At 40.8% G+C, this 18467-nt stretch overlaps 1 protein-coding gene across 1 annotated transcript; it reads left to right on the top strand.

Annotated features, from left to right (window-relative positions):
• The first annotated feature begins 4714 nt into the window (after positions 1–4714).
• LOC139188614 (uncharacterized) lies at positions 4715–7613 on the top strand. The gene is made up of 2 exons (XM_070806235.1): positions 4715–4852; positions 7251–7613. The coding sequence occupies exons 1-2, from the start codon at positions 4715–4717 to the stop codon at positions 7611–7613; spliced, it is 501 nt and encodes a 166-aa protein (XP_070662336.1).
• The last annotated feature ends 10854 nt before the right edge of the window (positions 7614–18467 follow it).

The raw sequence follows: 18467 nt of genomic DNA on the forward strand, positions 1-18467 counted from the left end.
CGCATTTTTTGTTGTGTGGTCTATGTGACGAATTCGCCGTCCTTACGTACAAAAATGAGGCCTCAACAAATGATGAGAATATATGTTGGATATAATTCTCCTTCAATTATTCGTTACTTAGAACCTTTGATAGATATTATTTTTACCCCTCGTTTTGCAAATTGTCACTTCTATGAGACAGTCATCTCATTGCTAGAGGAAATAAGAACGTCACCATTCCTGGAGAACGATGCGAATTATCATGGACGACTTTCACTTTGCTCATTTAGATCCGCACACCGCTCAGTCTGAAACTGAAGTGCAACGCATATTAGATCTTTAGAGCATGCCAAATGCTTTCACAAATCTAGCTCGAGTGACAAGATCACATATTCCAGCTGCAAATGTGCTTGCAAATATGGATGTACCAAATGTATGACGGATTTCCCTTATGGAGGCCTAGGACGCCACTTCGGCCAATCCACGTACATTATTAGTTAGCCAATCCTCTGCCCTTTCACAAAAGCGTGGCAGACCTCTTAGTTCAAATGATTCACACCACCGGAAGAGGAAACCCATGGCACAGGCTGTTAAGCCTACCGTGAATTTGACTATCGCCTACTCATTCTATCCAACTCATAAGGAAGTTTTAGATTACTGAAGCGTTCTTGAAGAGATGAATCCATCTCCCGAGAATCGCCAGATTTTGGTTCATTATGCTAGCTTGGATGATGTTTGCAGTAGCTACTGAGATCATGTTGTGCGATGACATTGAAACACATTTCATTGATGAATGTTGACGTAGAATTGGTTTGTCAAACTGGAAACAAGCAATCCAAGTCGAACTCAATTCGATTGCGAAATGTAAAGTATTTGGACCTCTAGCTCCTACTCCTCGACATGTGAAGCTGACTACAAGTGGGTTTTCATTCAGAAGCGTAATGAGAAGAACAAAATTGTGTTTTATAAAGCTCATCTTGTTGTGCAAGGCTTCTCACAACGCCCTGGGATTGACCCTGACGAAACTTATTGACCCGTTATGGATGTGATTACATTTCGCTACCTTGTCAGTTTAGTAGTTTCCGAAAAACTGAGTATGCAGCTTATGGACGTAGTAAATGTGTCTCTCTATGAGGATCTTGATATGAAAATTTATATGAAAGTTCCCTAATGACTTACTTTAACTGGATCAAATAGTTCTAGACCTCGGAACACGCTTTCAATTCGGCTAAGGCGTTCACTCTACGGTTTGAAGCAATTTGAAAGAATGTGGTATAACCGTTTGAGTGAGTATTTGACTAGTTAGGGATATATGAACAACGAACTATGCCCTTACGTGTTCATTAAGAAGTCACATTCCAGTTTTGCAATTGTTGTAGTTTATGTAGACGACATGAACCTTACTAGAACTCCTAAAGAGCTCGACAGAATTGCCGCGCACCTCAAGTCAGAATTTAAGATGAAAGATTTAGGAAAGATTCGATACTGTCTCGGTCTCAAGATAAAGCACGGTTCGGATGGAATCTTAGTACATCAATCGCACCCAGAAGGTGTTGCACCACTTTGACGAGGATAAAGCAAAGGCTTCGATTGCTCCTCTGGTCGTTTGATCGCTAAATGCAAAATGAGATCCCTTCCATCTGAATAAGGATGAAGAAGAGATTTTAGAACCAGAAGTTCCTTATCTAAGTGTGATAGGCGCTTTATTGTACTTAGCTCAATACACTGGACCCGACATCTCCTTTGCTGTTAATCTTTTGGCAAGATACAGTAATGCACTAACATGCAAACACTAGAATGATGTTAAAGACATCTTCCATTACCTTCAAGGTACTTGATTTGGGCCTATTTTATCCATATGGATCCTCAAGTGATGCCGCAACCCCCACGGTTCTCGAGTTAATTCCCCCCTTGTTAACTATGTTGGCGCGGGTTACTTATCTGACCCGCACAAGGTTCGCTCTTAAACGGGTTACATCTTTACCATTTGAGGCACCGTAATATCTTGGAGGTCAACCAAAGAGACCTTAGTTGCCACTTCGTCTAACCATGCTAAAATACTCACCTCACATGAAGCTACTCGGGAATGCTTTTGGCTGAGAGCAGTTGTGGGTAGACTTCGTAATTTCTTACACGACACGAAAATAACGGGTTTCAAGTCAACACGATAACTAATCGGGTCGTTATCAAGTCACACGATAAAAACCCATTAATAACGGGTCCTTAACAAGTTTACACGAAGGTGACACGCATGTAACTTGTTTCGACACATTAAGAAAAAATTTATTTTGATGATTTGAATTTTTTTTTAAACTGCTAAAAAAACTTACTATAAAATACATCAGCTATAATGTATAGGGTTATTTTATTCACTTTCTTTTGGGTAGTATGCACTCTCTTTTGGGCCCTCGGGAAAACGTCTTCTTCTGCCTAGATGCACAGAGAAGTGTTTATTCCCGACACGGCTCACGAGTCAGTATGCATTCGAGGTTGGGTCCATACTCCGATGAGTTTTCAGGACATTTCAGGCGAAGTGTCCACTCGAGGCTAGACCCACAAGGAGATCCTCCTGCGAGGCACTGGAGTAAGCAGCCACATTGCGAACCAAAAAGAGCATAAGAGCAGTCCAGCTCAAGTTCCACTGGCAACCTCAGCCAAGTGTGACAGCAAGAGGCACATAATGAACCATGTGCATCACGACCGAGGCACAGACAAGCAGGACATGCCAAAGAGCAATATGGACCAGGTCAGCACCAGGGGTAGCAAGAGGCTTCTCTGCCCCACTAGGCGCAAATCCAAGAGGAAGTACAAAGGCTCATAGCAGAGCAACTGCGCGGATTCTAGCACATTGATACCATCGACGATGCCATTCGTAGAGATGTGGCCAACCTGAGTAGGTCACCGTTCACAAAAGAGATCAAGCAGATAGAGCCATCGTAGAAGTTTTGCCCACCACATTTCACCTTGTTCAAAGGAGATGAAGATCTAGACAAGCACCTGATGCACTACCGAAACGCCATGACCCTCTACGCCAACAACGATGCTCTCATGTGCAAGATCTTTACCACGACACTCTAATACGAGGCGCAAGACTAATTCCACACTCTGCTGCCATAATCAATCTGAAACTTGAGTGAACTTTCCTTGGTTTTCACTAAGGAATATTCATCTTACTGTTCGATAAAGAAGAAGTTTGACCACCTATTCAACATGAAGAATGACCCGAATGAGTCACTCTGCACATACATCAAAAGGTTCAAGACGGAGAAGGCGAAGATCGTTGGATTCGATGATAGTATTGGATGCTCAACTTTTTGAAAAAGGCTCCCAACAAATCATCAACTTTTCAGAAAATTGATCATGGGCGAGAATTTAACCTTGACAGACTCATATGCTTTGGCAGAAAAGCACTCCCTCTGGGATAAGGCGCTCCCATAAACCGCCTGAGCAACCGTGCAAAGACGCAGAGCCGACTTAGAAGAAAGCAAACGACAAACTACTTAACAACAAAAACAAGCTAAGAAGCAGGCACAGGGACTGATCCCCAACGAAGAGAGGCACGACGCCTAAGATGTACACTAAGTTCTCAGTCCTGATCAACCAAATCTTTCGTGACCTTAAGGACAAGCCGTGGTTCAAGCCGTCGCCACCACCCATGAGAGGGGACACCTCCAAGATAGACCAGACAAAGTACTGCACATTCCATACAGTTCCCGAGCACACGACCAACGGTTGCACCACATGGATGAAGTACCTTGAAAATCTCGTGAAGGAAGGCAAATGTAACCAGTATATCGATAGGCTAGCTGCCCAAGCAAATGTCGATGACGAACCCCCAGCCAAAATGATCTGAATCAACGAAATCTTTGTTGAATCCGAGCATCTGGGGGCCACCAACAGTTCTAAAAAGAAGAAGATCCAGCAGACGAGATCGGTAGTTTAGGTTCAAGCCATAGATGTTGTACTTAGACCAATCGTCAGTTTCACTGTGCAAGACATTAAAGGAGTAGACTTTCCCCATGACAACGCCTTGATGATTTCCGTTCAACTAACCCATGCCATCGTTGACGAAATTATAGTGGATAACGACAGCTTAATCAATATCCTACAACTATCAGCCATCCAAAAGCTGAGCCTGGAAAACAAGATCAGAGGCAAAGCGAAAGTCTTGATTAGATTCAACAGACTTACCTCGACTGTCATTGGCACCATCACACTCGACGTAACCAGCCCACCGATTGTCTCATTGCAGACCTTTATGATCGTCAGTGACCTATCTCCTTATAATGGGATATTGGGTCGACCCTGACTAGTGAAGATTGAAGCTGTGACCTCGATCGAGTATCAAAAAATCTGATTTCGCCTTCCGGGATGAGCAATCGAAGAGATCAAATACAACTAAGCCATGTCTTGAAGGTGCGCAGTACAAGTTCTTAAGGAGTTAAAGAATAAGTCTTTTGCCCCAGCAGTAGCAGCTGAAATGCAGAAAGATGATTCTACCTCCACCAAATAGTAATTACAGCAGGCAGGTCAAAAAGATGGCGTCAAGGTTGACAATGTCCTAGAAGATGAATCAGGATGGAAACCCGAAGATGACGTCGAGAATATTATTCTTGACCCCCACTAGCTGGAGAAAATGGCTAGAATTGGCTCACGTCTGAGCCCGACGAAAAAGGAAGAACTCATGGTTTTCTTTAGGGGAAATCGTGATGTTTTCGCATAGTTATCCTCTGAAATGCCTGTTATTGATCCAACGATAGCTTGCCACAAGCTACACGTCAATCCCACTGCCAAACATGTGATCCAGAAAATGCAACATTTTTTACCCAAGCGAGTAGCAATTATCGAGGCAGAGATTGACAAGTTACTAAAGGCAAGATTCATTGAAGAAGTGGCGCACTCAACATCATTGGCCAACGTCATGCTAGTGATGAAAAAAGACAAGGGCAAATAAATAGTATATGTAGATTAAACCGACCTCAACAAGGCGTGCCCTAAAGATAATTACCCAGTTCCCCAAATCGACTTGCTCGTTGACTCAACATCTAGGAACCAGCTGCTCAACTTATTGGATGCATACTCAGGCTACAATCAAATTGCCGTGCACAAACATGACAAGGAGAAAATCGCATTTGTGATCAAGCGAGGCACATACTGCTACAAGGTCATGCCGTTTGGCTTCAAGAACACAGTAGCAACCTACCAACGACTCGTTAACACGATGTTCAAAAAGTATATAAGGGTAACCATGGAAGTCTACATCAATGACATCATGGTGAAAGGCAAATAGTGATCAAACCACATCGGTAACTTGGCTTCAGATCATGGGCTAGGACAAAAGAAAGAAAACAATTGATCCAGTATCAACGATCAGTACCAGTGAAAAGACAAGAAGACTTTTGACATCCTCCGAGAGTACAAAATGAAGTTTAACCTAGCCAGGTGCACTTTTGGCATCTGCTCAAGTCGATTCTTAGAGTGCCTTGTAACCCAGCGAAGAATCGAGGCTCATCCAAGGCAGATCAGAGTGATCTTAGACATAAAGGCTCCCACAACTCTGAAGGAGATCCAATGTCTGACTGGACGAGTAGCTGCACTCAATCGTTTCCTCTCGCAATCTACCGACCGATGCAAGCCTTTCTTCAAGGTAATCAAAAAGGCGCAGAAGGAGAAATAGGACGACGAGTACGAGAAAGCATTTCAAGACCTAAAGCAGTACCTAACGTCACCTATACTACTATCCAAGCCAGAAGCAGCGGAGAACCTTTACATCTATCTGGCAGTATCAGAAGTAGTAATAAGCTCTGCCCTTATACTAGAAAAGTTGGAGGCCTAACTACCTGTATTCTATACATCCAAAGCTCTCTTCGATTCATAAACCAGATACCCAAAAATTCAAAAGCTAATTTTGGCGCTAGTTGTTGCAACTCGAAAGCTCAGACCTTACTTTCAAGGGCATCCGGTCATCGTCATGACCTTATACCCACTGCAATCAGTTTTGCATAGTCTAGATGTTTCTCAACAAATGATGAAGTGGGTGTTAGAACTTGGCCAATACAGCTTAGCATACCAACCCCACACGGCAATAAAGGCCCAAGCATTGGCGAACTTAGTAGCAGAGTTCACCCCAAGCCTGAAGGACTCAGCAACTTATCTCGAAATCACCCCAGAGGCAGCTGAGCACGCCGTAGCCGCACTAGCCCCATCTACAGGAGATTTCTAGCGTTTGCACTGGAGAATGCCAAGTTCTCACTACCCCGAACGGTTCAATGCTCGAGCAGGCGATCACTCTTAGCTTCAAGGCTTCAAACAACGAAACAGAGTATAAAGCCCTACTAGCAGGTTTTCGATTGGCAAAAGATCTAGCGGTGAAGAAGCCTGCGATCTATTTCGATTCCCAGCTGATCACCAACCAAACCTCATATGAGTAAGCAGTAAACCATCCAAGGATGGCCCGATACCTCGAGAAGGTACGAGATCAGCTAGCTACGTACCAAGCGTACACACTCACTCAGGTTCCACGAGCAAAAAATGCCCATGCAGACGCACCAGCAATCGGGGTGGGCCAAATCAACACAACTTCAAGTTAGCAAAATCCCATCATCGACTACATAATCAACAGAATGCTCCCCGCAAATAAATTGGAGTCTAGAAAGCTCCAGATAAATGCACTATGCTACTACATGTGAAACGGCATTCTCGTTCGAAGATCATTTTCAGGACCACATCTCCGCTGCCTATCGCCTCCCGACGACCTGAAGATTCTTAGCTCAATCCACGAAGGCTTTTGTCGAAACCACTTTGGTGGTCGCTCCCTGGCGTAAAAAGCTCTTAACGCTAGCTACTACTGGATAACCATGCATCAAGATGCCAAGAAGTATGTACAAAGGTGCAATAGCAACCATCGCTTCAAGCCCGTGCCCGTATTACCTGCCAGTGAACTTCATCCGCAAACGAACCATTGGTCATTCATGCAATGGGTGATTGACCTGGTAGGACCAATGTTGCCTACCACTAGGGGCAGAAGAATGATTATCGTAGCGACAGACTACTTCACAAAATGGGTCGAAGCCGAACCCATAACTACGACTACCCAAACAGACATATAGCATTTCATATGGAAGAACATCATCTGCCACTTCGGCATCCCTTACTTCATCGTCACAGACAATGGTCTGTAGTTCGTGGGCAAAGACTTGGTGATGTTCTTTGAAAAACAGAGCATCAAGCAACACATGTCCACGCCCTAGTATCCGCAAGGCAATGGGCAGGCTGAGGCGTCTAACAAGACCATCATCGACTGCCTCAAGAAGTCCCTCTTAGACAATAAGGGAAAGTGGACAGACGAGCTCCCCGGTGTTTTATGGGCATATCACACCACTAAGAGATGTGCAACTGGTGAAACTCCATTCTCCCTAGCATATAGCTCTGAGGCAATCATCTATCCTAACATCATGGTGCCAAGCATTAGCATTGTACTGCAAAACTTGAAGCAAAACGAGAAGGAGATGGCCACAAATCTAAACTTGACAGAGGAAAATGGCGTGAAGGTTATCACCCGCATTGCAGCCTATCAGCAGCAGCTCTTCTCCAGCTACAACAAGAGGGCGAAGATCCGGCAGTTCCAGCCATGAGACTTAATCTTCAGAAAAACCTTCATCACTGTTCACCGAAAAGGCTCCAAAAAGATGGCTCCCATTTGGGAAGGTCCGTACAAAATCAGTCGAGTAAGCGAAAAAGGCAGCTACACCCTCACCCCTATAAGTGACAAAGAGATCGGAAAGCAGTGGAATGCCTACAATCTGAAAAAGTACTACGTGTGACCTCCCACTATTCCTTGGACCCTGTTCAAGACAAATAAAGTTCGAAGACTCAAGCAGCTCAACGAACAAGACCTCACATGCCGAGGATTATTAATTGTTATTCTATTACCGCTATAAGCAAAGTCAATACATTTCTCTATTTTCAATGAAAATTGAAGGAATTATTCATAAGCCTGGGCCGAATGCATAAACAAAATGACTATCCCTATGACAACAGAAGACACCCCTACCTTTACAGACATGGTTTGTGATCCCCAATTAGGAAAGGTAAACTAATCCAGAATATCTAGACGTGCATGGGTTGTACGATTGCTCAGTTTCCCCTGAACGCAGCAACAACATGAGCCGAACGACTCCCAGAATTGGCCACAATAGTCATTCTCTTAGAAGAAACTTAGCCAACTAAATGATTCAATTCTGCGGGAACCCGGGTTTCTAACCGGAAGATACACTAAGTGTAGAATTCCTACCCATGAAAAAATTAGCGTGACCAGATGGTCCGTCCTCGACGTGCAAGTTTTAATTAATGTAGCTTGGTTTTAAAGTGTTGCAATACTAGTTAAGCGACATGCGGAATCAAGTTACAACTCATAAAGATAAGGTTTCTGAGGCGCAATTCTGCCTACACCTTACTCCTAAAATGCCTCTGAGAGTCAGGGATGATGCCTGAAGTGGTCACGTGGGTCGTCTACTTCTGTAAGTAAGACATATGGCTGACAACCCAATGGTTGGCAGTCCAAGGCAATCCGTAAGCCGAGACTTACACCTGCTATAACTACGCGGACTAGTTTGCTTATTTAAAAACAGCGGTTTCAGCCGATGGTCTATGGTTTAAGTTTTGCAGGGACTAAAGCTGAAATATACAACCATGGAGCCACACGGATTTCCTCTGCTTTCTACGAGAAGTAAGTGTTTGGCCACCTTCTTCATAAGTTAAAAATTTCGCAACATGCCCCAAAAGAGCCAAGGCTCGAGAAGCCGCTAAAGTCGAAGTACAACTATAGCAGCTACACAAATTTCCTCTGCTTTTTACAAGAAGCAAATGTTCGACTGCCGACTCCATAAGTTAAAATTTTTCACAACATACCCCCGGAAGACCAAGGCTCGAGAAGCCGCTAAAGCCGAAGTACAACAATAACAGCTATACGAATTTCCTCTGCTTTCTACGAGAAGCAAGTGTCTAACCGCCGGCTCTATAAGTTAAAACTTCGCAACAAGCTCCAAGAGGGCTAAGGCTCGTGTAGCCGCTAAAGCTAAGATACAACTATAAGTAACTACGCGAACTCATCTGCTTTCTACGAGAAGCACTTGTCCGACCGCCAACTCTATAAGTTAAAAGTTTCATAATACGCCCCGGGAGAGCCAAGGCTCGTGAGGCCATTTAAAGCTGAGATTTGCAACTATAGCAGCTAAGCGGCCTCGCATGCTTCCTACAAAGGCAAAGAGTTCGACTGTCGACTCTATAAGTTAAAAATCTCGCATTTTTCCCTCTTACAGGTAAAGCTCCTTAAGCCCCAAAGCTGAAGCTAAAACCTAAGTAACGATGTGGGATCGACTGCTTCATTGAAGCAGCTCACTCAGTCGCCCATCCTACAGTAAAGTTTTACAAAAGACGGTGAAATAGAAGGATGAAGCAAAGCAAGGAAAGCTGTTTATTAAATTTTTAGCAAATTGATAAACAGACTCGAAGGCCAACAAGGTTCAAATAAAGCAGAACAAAAAGGAAAAGAAGAAAATTCCTAAGTCTAAGCAAAAAGACTACTCGTTGGTAACATACACAACCACTGGTCCCTCGACTGCCAAGTCTTTAGTAGCCGCATTACTCTTAGCAGCCAAAGCTTCCATTAACTCATCCTCAACCGCCCCTACCTGGACTACCTAACCTTTAGCTGCTCCACCAAATGCAGCCTCAAACGAGAAATCAAGCAAATCAACTGGAGAAATAGAGAAAACCTTGAAGTCTTTATCGAAAAACTTATAATCCAACGGCCTACCCTGAAGGTGGTCTGCATAGCCAAGCTCTTAGAAATCGGCCTGATAAGAACCAAATGCCACTTCGTGACTAGCTTTCTCATTTTTCAATTGCACATTCTCCTCAACAAGCCTAGTGTGAGCTCTCTACAGCTTATCCAGTTCCTTTTCCAAGTTCTCGCTAGCAAACAACACACCTTGTAAATCCACTTCCTTGGACTCAAGCTTATTGGCAACATTCTTGAGATGAGACATTTCAACATTTCAACATTTCAACATGCATGAAGACAAGCTCCTCGTCTTTGGCAAAACAAGCAGATCGTAATTTTAAATTGAGACACTCAAGGTTCTTGACCATCAGTGAAACATGACTGACTTCCTTCTCTGCAGCTTCCAATATCGCCTGAGTCGCACTAAGCTTAGCCTTTAAATGGGCAACCTTCTGATGAACGGTCTCCAGCTACACAAAAGTGGGGCAAAGACATCAGACCCCTTTAAAACAGCAAGTTCAGATTCGAGCTTCTCGATCTTTTTAGCAGCCAAGTGAAGCTGAGCCATCCATGCCACTTCGGCCTCCTTAGCACACTTAACGGCATCCTAGTCAACATGCATAGACTCAGCTACTAGGATTAAAGTCTTGTGTATTATCACCTTAGCAGCAAAATCCACCATCCCGTTCTTCATAGCGGCGAGCCCATCAGAAGCTGAACCAGACTTAGCTCCCAATGCGTGCTTCGACACTAACCCAAACACTAAGGGCACCATCAAACCTTTTTGCTAGGTAATCCTTTCAATAATGGTTGTGGCCATCTTCGGAGTAGTATTGTCATAGGCTCAAACTCAACAAACTTTTTCGTCCCCTTTAGATAAGTCAAATCGATCACAAGCTTCTCAGCAACTGATGAGCCCCCGCAAGCAGCAGAAGAAGTCATTGGCTTCTTCTCAGTCGAAGGCTCACAAGCAGGTGAGGAAGACCTCTTCTTTCCACCTTTATTGGCAACAGGCTCTACAGCAGCGATCGGACGAGCAAACGCCTCATCCTTTATCCATTTTATCTCTTCCTTCGGAGGCAGCCTGCCTTTCTCCCAACGAAGATGACTGAGCAGCCAGCACCACTCACGCTACTCAACAAAAATGCCTAAGACGATGTGCACTTTCTTCATATCCGTTGAAGTTCTTTGAATTGAGCCAAATTTCAAATCTACACAAAATAAGAAAGACGATTAATAAACTGAAGTCATGAAGCAGCTCAACAAAAATTCAAAAAGGCTAGGAACGAAGCAGTTCATTTACCATTGATAAAGAGTCAGACTCGCACTATCCACCAACCTTCAAAGTGTCTCTCGCCCACTCATGGTATGCAGGAAGCATTAAGCAGTCTATGGCGAGACCTCAGTTGACCCACGCATTCCTTGTGGTTAATTTCGAAGAAGTACCAAAACTCATTTATGGTCAAACCAAGATCAAAGAACTTGCCCAAGTTCAAGAACCCCACCATCGCATGAACTGCATTCGGGGAGCACTAAGCAGGTGCGTATTTCATGCAGCAGATCACCTCTTGGAAAAGATGCGGCATGGGAAAAGTAAACCCCAACACGAAGTAATACGGATGGAATTTGATAGCCCTCTTCCTAGCGTGGTACCTTCCTAGCAGTGGAATTTGATAGCCCTCTTCCTATCATCCTTCATCCCCTTGATGCAAACCCCTGACGAAATCACATGCTTGTATGCCTCAAGAAAATCCTGAAACAACTCATCGGAATTGATCTTAACATGTGTAACCTTGAAGTAGCCCACCTTGCTGGAAAAACCACTATAGACATGTAAATTTTGTTGCATACAAATGACGTATCACAAAGCTGCACATGGCATATAACTCAACACAAATGGACAAGTCATCAATGACATTTGGCACAAATCAAGCAAATAAAGTGTAAAACATTCCCAAAATTCAGCAGAAAGGAGAAAATCCCCCTTAAAATCGGCAAGGGGCCCAAAATCTCTCAAAACCGGAAAGAAAGCCAAAGTATCTTCACAAAACATGCCTAAATTCTCCCATTGACGAATCAAGACACAAATCAAAGCCAAATCCTTCCAAAGGCATGGCTTTGGAAATCTATAAATACAAGAACCTAAAACACACAAAGGGTCGAAAATGGCACATTGAGAAAAACCTCTGCACAAATTTTTGAAGACTAATATGCTGCCAAAGCTCTCTTCAAAGAATGCACAACCAAAGCCAAAGTTTTTTGTCGACCAAAGCCAAAGCACTCCTTGAAGAATCAACAAGCACTTGTGTCGATTCCTTTAAGACTTTGTTGCAAGCTCAAAATTTGTAACGACGTTCAATTTAAGATCAAGTCGCCAAGGCCCTTGAATTAATGAAATTCTACATCAACGCTCCCCTTGCCGTAGCTCTAAACTTGAGGTGAAGATTATCTACGCATTGTTTCAAGCTCAAAACTTGAAGCAATCGTTCAATCGTTCATCCAAGATCAAGTCATCGCACCCTTGGATCAACAATTGATAGGATTAAAACACACCACAAAGTAGCACACAAATGTCCTATTGATTTTCCTTATTAAAGCTAAGATTTGTCAATTGTAGCATATGAAAATAAAAGTCTTTCCCGCAGAAGATTGTTTTATTTAACTATTTAAAATGTCACAAAAACTAGGTTGTTGTCCCTACTGACCAGCCACCGGAAAATAATTATTAGACCAAATTACACTAATTTAAAGTCTACGAAATTTTATATGAAGACACTAGACACACAGAGCTACACTCACACAAATATTTGGGATTTTTGGAGTTGATTTGCTATTTAAATTAAATAGAACAAGAACAGGACATAAACAAATTTTAAGTAGTTCAAAAATTAAGAAAAACGAGTTAGGGGAATCATGCAAACATGTTATGTTCATTCAAATTCCTTTTATTTCTGGATGAAGATGCTTAAGTTGGCTCAATGTTAGAACTCAATCTATTACTCTTTCTTATGTAGTATGTTAAGAGAATGGTGTTTTCAACTTAACTTAGTCCCTAGCATACAATCTAGAATGGCGTGTTCATAGATTTAACAAGTAGAAATCATTAAGAATGAAAAGAGCTTGAGTCAACACAAGGCATCGTAAGTACTAGAGTTGTCTCACTTATCCTAGAAATTAGTTCACATGTTAATCACAATTAACAAGTACTACTCTAGAACATATGTAGGTCCTCATTTGACAAGGGCATGCACACATATATTCATAACATTAGAATCCTAAATATGCTTACTAAGTATGCATCCGTAGAAAACACGTAAAGAATTCATCAATTAGACAAGTAGTGAACTAATTTTCATCCATTCATAAAAGTAATTCAAACAAAATGTCATAACAAACTTGCAATCATATTCGGCCTTCAAAATAGCCCCTAACTTCTAAAAATTAGTTACACATAATTCTCAAATAAAACCAAAAGAAAGACATGAGTTTGAGAAGATAAAACCAAGAGAAGAGAATGACAAGATTTCCTCCTTTATTTTCTTCATTCCCTAAAGCTGCTACCTTGCCTTTTCTTTCTGTTCTATTTTTTTTTTCTCCTCATCTTTGCCGCTGCAACCTACAACCTTTTTGTTCTTGCTTGCTGCCCCAGTTTCTTCTCCATAACTCACCTTACTAACAGCCATTTAGTGATGACAATAAGTGAGAACTGTGAACACGAAAATTCCTGAAAAAAACTAAACAAGAACACATGTACAAAATAATATTTTGTATTGATGATTTTGGGGTTACAATCTCTCTTAAAATTGATCCTCTGATTCGATCTCTGTAAGGTGTTGATTTGTGGATGTGCGATTGATCCAAGGGCCGTCGAGGCTCAATCTTGGATGAACAGTTGAAAGTTTTCTTCAAGGGCCGTTGGGGCTTAATCTTGAAGGTTGAGGGAAGTTTCTTCAAAGGCCTTTGGGCTTGATCTTGAAGGTTGATGGATGAACGGATCTTCAAGGCTTTTGGGCTTGATCTTGAAGAACTGTTGATGAACGGATCTTCAAGGGCCTTTGGGGCTTAATCTTGATTAACAGTTGATGAATGGATCTTCAAGGGCTTTTGGGCTTTATCTTGAAGAACGGTTAGATATGTGGATTTGTTGATGTTGTTGATCCAAATAGTCATTGGGGCTTGATCTTAGGATGAACGGATGATGAACGATGAACACTTTCTTCAAGGGCTATTGGGGTTTGATCTTGAATTGGTGGAAGTTCTTCAAGGGCCGTCGAGGCTTGGTCTTGAAGGAGGATTTGACAAAGAACGAAGAGGGCTTTCTTGATCCTTCGGGATTTCTTGGGAATTTAAGAGGCTGGATGCTTGAAAGCTTTAGAACTTCAAAGCTTCAAGGATTTAGGGAATTCTCTTCCAATTTGGGAGTAGAGAAATGTATATGTGAATTCCTTCTTCAATCCCCTCAAATGAATGAAATGGTTTCTATTTATAGAATTTTCCAAGGCCTAATTTTGAATATAATATTCAGATGAAATAAATCATTTCTGCCAGGTGTTGACACGTGTCCTGTTTGATAACTTTTCCAATTTATTTTGATTTTTTCATTTAGTCACACGCTATGTGTAAAATTTATGTGACACGTGAACATTGAAATTGTAACTATTGGTCAACATTTATTTCACCAAAATTTTGATATCTACAAGAACCTACAACCTTTTTGTTCTTGCTTGTTGCCCCTGTTTCTTCTCCATAACTCACCCTACTAAGAACCATTTAGTGATGACAAAAAGTGAAAGGAAATGGTAAAACAATTGTAACTCTTTAGGTAGCCTTTATGCCCATTACTCCCACTTAATTCTCATCTTTATTTCCATTTCCTCTGATATTTGAATAGGTGTCAGCTGACTTGTTCTTGGCTGCATCAGTTTTTGCTACTAGATTTATTGGATTTATTGCTGTCAATGCCTTCTTGTCAGTTACAAACTGCTCAACCTCTTGGGAACCTTTAAGTGCTAAAATGACCATAACTTCTTCTAGAAAATTGATATTACAATCCGTGAAATGCTCCAGAAAATGGACATCCGTAGCTTTCCAAGCATTTAAGGTTCATTCTCTAATTCATTCTAAGCTGTTCTAAACTTGCTTTCAAAGTCAGCTGACCTGCACAGGCAGTTTTGACGAATTTGTTACTTAAAATCCCACTTGTGCTATTTTTTTTTTCTTTGCTTGACAAATCCTACAAAACACAAAAACAAAGTAAATAGCTCAAAAATATAAAGAACGAACTAAGAAGTGAATTTGATGTAAAATATATATAAATGTGAGCTTATCAACAACCTACGCATCTACATCAAATTTGAAGACTGAATCAGAAGAAAATTGTAAACAGAGATTGTAACCCTATAAATTCAAATCAATACAAATATACTTTGTACATGTGTTCTCGTTTCATTCGTTATGGAATTTTCGTGTTAACAACCACATTGACGGTACAAAGGTGGAGGATACTTGTCACTTTTGCGATTGGAGGAAGAAATCTCAAAATCTCTACAAAAAGTACAAAGAAAAATATTTAGAAGGCAGCTCGCGAGAAAAGAGACAAAATATATATATGAATGATCGTAGGCCCAGCACCCTAGAGCCAGGCCCTACTGCCCAGCTCACAACCCTCACTCTCTCTCCTTCATATGGCCCAAACCACTTCAGCCCAAAGTGGAAGGAGGTCCATGCCTCTTTCATCCCCTTCTCTCTCGAACGCAAGCCTAAATAGATTGAGCCATCTCGGCTTAGGCCACCAAGACCCCAGAGCCAGACCACGCCAGTCTCGCCTACTCTTTCACCTCTTACCTACATGGACCTATGCCCAACAACCTTGATGGCCTGGCCCAAGCCGGCTTCCCTGCACCCCAGCGTCTAGCCATATCAGCCTAAGTTGAGCTGATCACTTGGCCCACGCCAGCGGTTCCCGCACCGCATTACCATGCACAGCAGCCCCGTGGCACATTTGCCACATGTTTCACACATCCTCGGCCTTTTCCGAGCCAATTCTTCAATCCCAAGACTTCCAAAAAATTCAAGAAGAATAAAATTCAAATTTTCTTACCTTGGTAAAGCATGGAGAGGAAGAACAACAACGAGACAACTCTTTGCATGGGCAAGAGAAGAAGAAAGCTAAGGGAGGGGGGAATTTTCCTCTGCCTTCTCTCTTCCATGTTGGAATGATGATTGTTCTCCAAATTTATTTGATCCCCTACTTAAGACAGAATTAAATAGGTATTGGGGGCAATTGGTTTCCTTTTCCTAGAAGAAGTTTATCTCCAAATCAAGAAAAGAGATCAAGTTCAAATTGGGAAACAAATTTACAAGCCTAAGCAGCTTGGGATTTCTACACCTACTATCATTTTCCTGTATGTAGCCCAGTAGGTGTGGGGGCATTTGTGAAGCCTAAAATAATCCTAAAAATTCTAGAGGCAACACGTGGACTTTTTCTTAAGAAAGACAAAATTATCCTCATTAAATGGGCAGGTTCCTCGGATACTACCACTCGAAACTCACACCCCTGAAGGTCTTAGCAGCTGAATACGACTGCCTACAGCTCACCTGTCTTTGGCAAGGAAAAGTCAAAGCATTAAAGATAATGATTAATTACCCAAATCTTATCTTTAATACATTCCCAATTGAATTGACTCCAATCAAGTAAGTAATCCTAATTTAAATCAATTAGGGATAGTTACGCCATTATCTCAAGATATTATTTCCAATTTAATGTCTTGAGAATATTTCTCCATAAACATTGGCCAATAGGATGGCGTCATGTGTAGGGTAAAACCCCAGCACTATGGCCGGCCCTATCCCCTATAAATACCCCGTATTCTACCAAATTTCAAAAGCTTTTGCTACCCTAAAAAAGCCCTCAACATTTTACTCTCTTAGATAAACTGACTTAGGCATCGAAGATCCATTGGCCTATCCCCCCTACCTCGTGGGTGCGTGAAGCTTAGGTCTTTGATTCAAGGTCCTGATTGTTTTACAGGTGCATTTTCGTCATCTCTAAGATTGCATCGACAAGAGTTACTAAGATTGCATGGATGATGGTGCTTGAAGCTTGGAGTAGACTCAACGGTTTCTGACACGACACGAAAATAATAGGTTTCGGGTCAACACAATAACTTATCGTGTCATTATCGGATGACCCGTTAACGGGTTCTTAACGGGTATACACATGGGTAACCCGTTTCGACCCGTTAAGAAAAAAAATATTTTGATAATTTTAAATTTTAATTACTAAAATAATTTATTATAAAATACAATAGCCATATTAATATATACAATATATTCTATATTAAATATATAGTTTTGTATTACTATTCTATATAAGTTTAAAAAAAAAAAGTTTTAGTCATTATTTATTTTTATTATGAGAGTTCCTTATTATCTTTACTAGGATAAATTTTACTTAACATATTGTTATCCAAAATTAAAATAAACTAATATAGTATTTGTATAGGCAAGAACTAAGAAGACATACATACAAGTATTAAAAATGTGAAAGAATATATAAACACATGTGATTCATCATTATTCTTCCATGAGTAGATAATGGTTACACTTACATTATCGTTTAGATTTTTAAAATCCTCCAAACCTTCATGAATAATGTTTTTTATTTGAGGGCAAAATTAATAAAATTAATAATAATTATTGTAGAAGTGTAAAAATTGTAAAAAAATATATATACAATCATTCATAATGACAAACTTTACAACTTTCATGAAGGGGCCAGCTTCGAAATCCAACACTATAATTCATAAACCTTAAATTTATATTTAACCGTCGATTGCCATTTACGCTTTATTCTTTTTACTGAATTTCATTTTTTCAATTTTCTTTTTTGAAAACATGATCATCTGGTAGATGTAAGAAGATGAACGGTTCAGATCTTTGATATCACGTTTCAATATTTATGGTTAATTGAAATATGAATCGATGTTATATAGTTTGTAGAAACTTTATAAACATCAAGCAATATTTTCACTAACCGTAAAACTCTAAATATAATATCAACAATCCAAACCGTTCATCTTCCTGCATCCTCTAATAGATTAAGTTTTCAAAAAAGAAAATCTGAAAAAACAAAACTTGATGAGAACAATGAAGCGTAAATGTAAACAACAATCAACGGTTAAATTTTGATATCTGATTTATATGTTATAGTGGCGAATTTCGAAGTTAAGCTCTTCATGAAAGTTGTAAAGCTTGTCATTACGAGCGTTTATATATTTTTTTTCTATATTTTTTTACACTTCTACATTAATTAAAAAATTATTAAAGACTTTAGGTAAGTGAAAATATACTTAAAAGAAAAATGTGTTTTTATGTTTTGGATGTGACAATATGGTATGTATATATATATTTTCCTTAACGGGTAACGGGTCGGGTCATATTACTTGTTAATATTATCAAGTCGATTTCAGGTCGGGTCATTTTACTCGTTTATTTTAACAGATGTTACACGACACGATCCGTTAAGATATTGGGTATGACACGAAAACGACACAAACACGGAAAACACGACACGAATGCCAGGTCTAGCTTGGAGTATGCTTCTAGGCTAAATGGAACTCTCTGGGTTTCTTCCTGGGTGGTTCTCTCTCACTACTTCATCTCTATCTTTCTCTTGTGTTCTTCCAATTCCCCTATGTGTTAT

The sequence above is a fragment of the Malus domestica genome, chromosome 10 (genome assembly GCF_042453785.1).
Source record: "Malus domestica chromosome 10, GDT2T_hap1".
Taxonomy (NCBI): domain Eukaryota; kingdom Viridiplantae; phylum Streptophyta; class Magnoliopsida; order Rosales; family Rosaceae; genus Malus; species Malus domestica.